At 45.1% G+C, this 4,279-nt stretch overlaps 1 protein-coding gene across 1 annotated transcript; it reads right to left on the bottom strand.

Annotated features, from left to right (window-relative positions):
- Window positions 1-2,281: 2,281 nt before the first annotated feature.
- Window positions 2,282-4,073, bottom strand: sp8b (sp8 transcription factor b; the record flags this gene model as incomplete). The annotated part of the gene is made up of 2 exons (XM_080500313.1): window positions 2,282-3,616; window positions 4,053-4,073. The coding sequence occupies 2 exons, from the start codon at window positions 4,071-4,073 to the stop codon at window positions 2,282-2,284; spliced, it is 1,356 nt and encodes a 451-aa protein (XP_080356439.1).
- Between the last annotated feature and the right edge of the window lie 206 nt (window positions 4,074-4,279).

Raw genomic sequence — 4,279 nt, 5'->3', positions numbered from 1 at the left:
TACATGGATAAAGCTTTCTTTTGTTGAATTGAGTTTGTGTAAAATTTATCACATGATCTTTAAGTAATCGACATTTACTAAGTTCAGTCTGAGGAAAACTCTATTGGCGTCTACATTTTCTTCAGTTCCTCCAATAATAGTTTCCTTAATTTCAGGACGAGTGAAAAAAACAACCCCTAAACATTTATTTGTAAACATACAATCTGCCTCGTATTTTATACAGAGTCAATTTATAATGTAACTCTATATATAATCAGAGTGTTTATGAACACATCGGCTGAGCGCAAGAAAGTTGTGATTGCAGTAAAAAAGGTCTTTTTTTTGGGGGGGGGGGGTAATTCCATTGGGAAAATATAGAAATAAAGTTAAATTTAAAGAGTTGGACCAAATAAATTACATTCACAAACAGGGATTTCTGTATAACCGTGTTGGAATATGGACACAAGAAAGAGATAAACCCATGAAATTAGAAGCTTGAAATTAGATGGCAGTTTTACGCAAATAGAGAGATTTTGAATATTGCTTTAAAAAAGTAAATCCGTCCATCCTTATATACCGCTTGAGCCTGTTTCCAGCTGAGGTTGAGGGCAGAAAACACACCGAACAAGTTTCCAGTCCACCACAGGACAAACACACACTCACATTAACACGTATGAACAATTGAGGATCACCAATTCACCTCACATGAAAAAAATAAGACATGGAAAATAAACTTTATCCTGAATGTATATGAAATGTTGATCATTATGGCTTTTTTTTTTTTTTAATCAAGTGTCGTTATTAATTTGTTGTTAAATCAGGATCTAAGTTGTGGGTGCAGGCCCCGCTGAGGCTCAGGCCTCGTGCGCTCTGAGCTGAAAACCATCAAAACCACCGATTGAATATCAAGAAACACCGTTTTTACCGCATTTATCAATAATATTATAAATTCATGAAATATATTTAGAAATTAAACTTTAGGCCACCTGTAGTAAAAAAAAAAAAAAAAAGGAATTGCATCGACTCAAAAAAATGAAGAAACTGAGTCGATCAGCTGCTTCTGAATTCATACTGACTTTATTGAGTGGCTTAAATAAAAAGCCAGTCTCGGAGAAGAGGAGAAAAAAAATATCATTGGAAAATTAAAATCACTTTACAACATGCTTACTTAAATTAAACGAGTGGGTAAAACAGTAAATGATTCCAAAAAAAACCAAACAAACAAACAAAAAAACCGTACAAATAAATTCAAAGTGCGCCTAATGATAGACCCCTAAATACAAGAAAACTCGTGGTTAAATATAACTCCCCACAATACATTTCATATCATGTCAAAGGAAAAAAAATCCAAGTACATATTCCGTATATTTCCAAATATTTACTAGAGTCCATATACAACTAGAAATACCTATACAAAAATCGTCTCCTGGACAAATACATTGCTCACCTTTACATTGGGCTGTAATTATTCTAACCTACATTTTTCTTATTATATACAACACATTTTGCAGCGAAGGCGAGAGTAAGTAACCTCGATTGGCCTTTTTTACTTACAAACTTGGCGCGCGTACTGTAGGCTGTGTGGCGTGAATATCAATATGCGATAATAATCTCCAACTTGCTCTCTCATCATCAGACGGATACAAAGAAAATGAAAAAAAAAAAAAAAACCACCACGTCCCTTATCTGGTCTCACTTAAACCGTCCAGGTATTTGTTCATATCATAGCAGTTCGTCCACACTCAGTGGCAGAACGAGAGAGAGAAAAACAAAACAAAACAAAACAAAACAATTCCTCCTGCTCGACAATAAAGTGCCAGTGTTTGGTTTTTTTTTTTTTTTTTTAATATAAAACAAAATGTACGATATGACAGGAGTTTGCACAACTTTAGCAGGCCCTCGTGTTTTCTTTTTGTAATTGGGAATAAAAGGTCAGGTGGGGGGGTGTGGGGGGTGGGTGTTCAGGATCGGGCTGTGGAAAACTTTCCCTTGTGCCCTGCTCCAGTGTGTCACACAAGAAATTGATTACACTTACACACCTCAGATGTATTAATGAGAAGTTCCAGATGATATAGCTATGAAATAATGCAATTAGTAGGTCTTAAACACTTAGAGGAGGGGGAAATAAAATGTCAAAGAAACGTTTAGGCCTATTTTCTCATTAGGTGACGACACTCAGTGCGAAGTTACATCGCGTAAACCAAAGTGTGTCCCACTGTCGTGTCCTCGCGGACGATTCCGTCATAACACTTTGCTGTTTAACAGTTTGAACTTCACTGAGGAGTTTTTTTTAGTTTTTTTTTTAGAGGCCGTTCATGCCTACTCCCTGGGCTGACTCGGGTGGGTGCAACAGGTCAGGGGAATGGCACGGAGGGCTCCCCGGCGCGCTGTGCTCGCTGTCGGTGTCACTCCCCCGTTTCCCCCCGCTGCCCCCGGAGCCAGAGCCGGCGGACCCCCCGGCGCTGTGAGTCTTTACGTGTTTGCTCAGGTGGTCACTGCGCATAAATCTCTTGTTGCACACCGGACACGCGAACCGTTTCTCCCCGGTGTGCGTGCGTAAATGTCGCTGCAGCTCGTCGGAGCGCGTGAATCTCTTGCCACAAAAGAGCCAGTTGCACACGAACGGCCTCTCGCCCGTGTGCCACCTCAAGTGCGCCTTTAGGTGCGACGTTTTCCCGTAAACCTTCCCACAGCCGGGGATGTGACAGCTGTGGAGACCCTTCCTCCGGAGGCTGGCGCCCGCCGGTCCCAGTCTCTCCGCCTCCTGGCAGTTCGGGCAGTCGCATGTGGCTCTGCCCGAGTACCGGCGGGCGGATGACCTCGGAGACCCCGCTAAAGAGGCAGGCGGACCCCCGGAGAGCATCGTGCCCCCCGCCCCTGCTAATGGAGAAGGGCTTGTGTCCGGATAGGAGGATAACACCGGCTTGAAACCGTCCATCAGGTGCTGGCCGCTCGTCAACAGGTGCGGAGAGGGACTTGTACTGAACGCAGAGTGACTTAAAGTCGAGTAATCAGAATTATATCCGCCCAGAGGAGAGTGCAAGGAGGTCTGGAGTCCACCGGAATGCAAGGATGTTTGTAGTGCTGCTCCATTAGAGTTCTGAACGTCTATCCATCCCGCTCCCACGTCCCACCACGCAGAGGCTCCCGTGGTACCGACGTCTCCCGTGGGGATGCCCGGGTGGGACGACTTGAACCAGGAGTCGTAGGGATGCGCCACGCTCATCCTGGGGTAGATGCCCTGCAGACTGTCCACGGAGGTGTGCACCTTGGAGATGAACACCGGCTGGTGGCTGGACTCCTGGGAGCTGCTCGAAACGGAGGCAGGGAAAACGGAATAATCGTTTCCAAAGTGGGAACTAGACGAGGTACCAGACGTGAGGGAAAAGGCGCTGGATCCGGGGGAGCTGTTGGTGCCGAAAGAGTCCGAGATGCCAGATCCGTTTCGCGACACCCCGAATCCGGACAGGCCAGATCCGAGGCTGCAGCTGCTGGCGGCGGCTCTCTTCCACGGGTGGAAACCTTTTCCAAACGATGAATTATCCGAAATTGTTGAGGGTGAAGGGCTCGGACTCCCTATTTTATTACATGTTGCAGCTAACATGGCTAAAGGAGTCGATCCTAACCTCGGCTCCTCCTGAAAGCACAAGAAAAACTGTAAGTCAACATTCAAGCCATTTTCATTTCACAGCGGAATAAAAAGAATTTTGAAAGATGCAACATTTATCTCAACTTTTGATATTTCCCAAGTTTTTCCCCCTCTTTCTCCCCCCAATCATCGCAATAGATCAGAATATCTTCCTACCTGGACGAACAGAAAAGCAGACACCTGAAATGCGACACACGGAGCTTTACAAATGCATGCCAAACAAGGAAAACATGCGTCTTTTGAGCACCACAACAAACTTCTGTCCCATCTACGGGGCTGCAACTTTTCTCACACCAACCGCTTCCTGTAAATATGCGCGAGGCACTGGCGCAGCGGAGACTCTGCGAGCGCCCTAAGTTTAATCCCCCTCCGCGGGACAATGACAAGAACTAATTAAACCCGTAAGAAAGTCCTTTCGACTCACCCCTAGAAGTGAAGTTGCCATCACACAAAAAAACACTGCCCTCCTCAGAGGATCTTTTTATATTTATGAATCAGAGCACTGTTTTTTTAGAGGTGTGCAATACAATGATGTGTTCCGCCCATTCTTCCACAATTGTAGGCTCCTCTCCGGCTTTGAAGTGCCGCTGTGACACGGGCGACCAATCAGGGGCCGCGTCCCGCCGCAGCGCCGCAAAGCACCGTGAGGTC

The sequence above is a fragment of the Blennius ocellaris genome, assembly GCF_963422515.1.
Source record: "Blennius ocellaris genome assembly, chromosome: 8".
Taxonomy (NCBI): domain Eukaryota; kingdom Metazoa; phylum Chordata; class Actinopteri; order Blenniiformes; family Blenniidae; genus Blennius; species Blennius ocellaris.
Note: the sequence above shows the minus strand (reverse complement) of the source record. Positions and strands in the feature narration are given on the sequence as shown.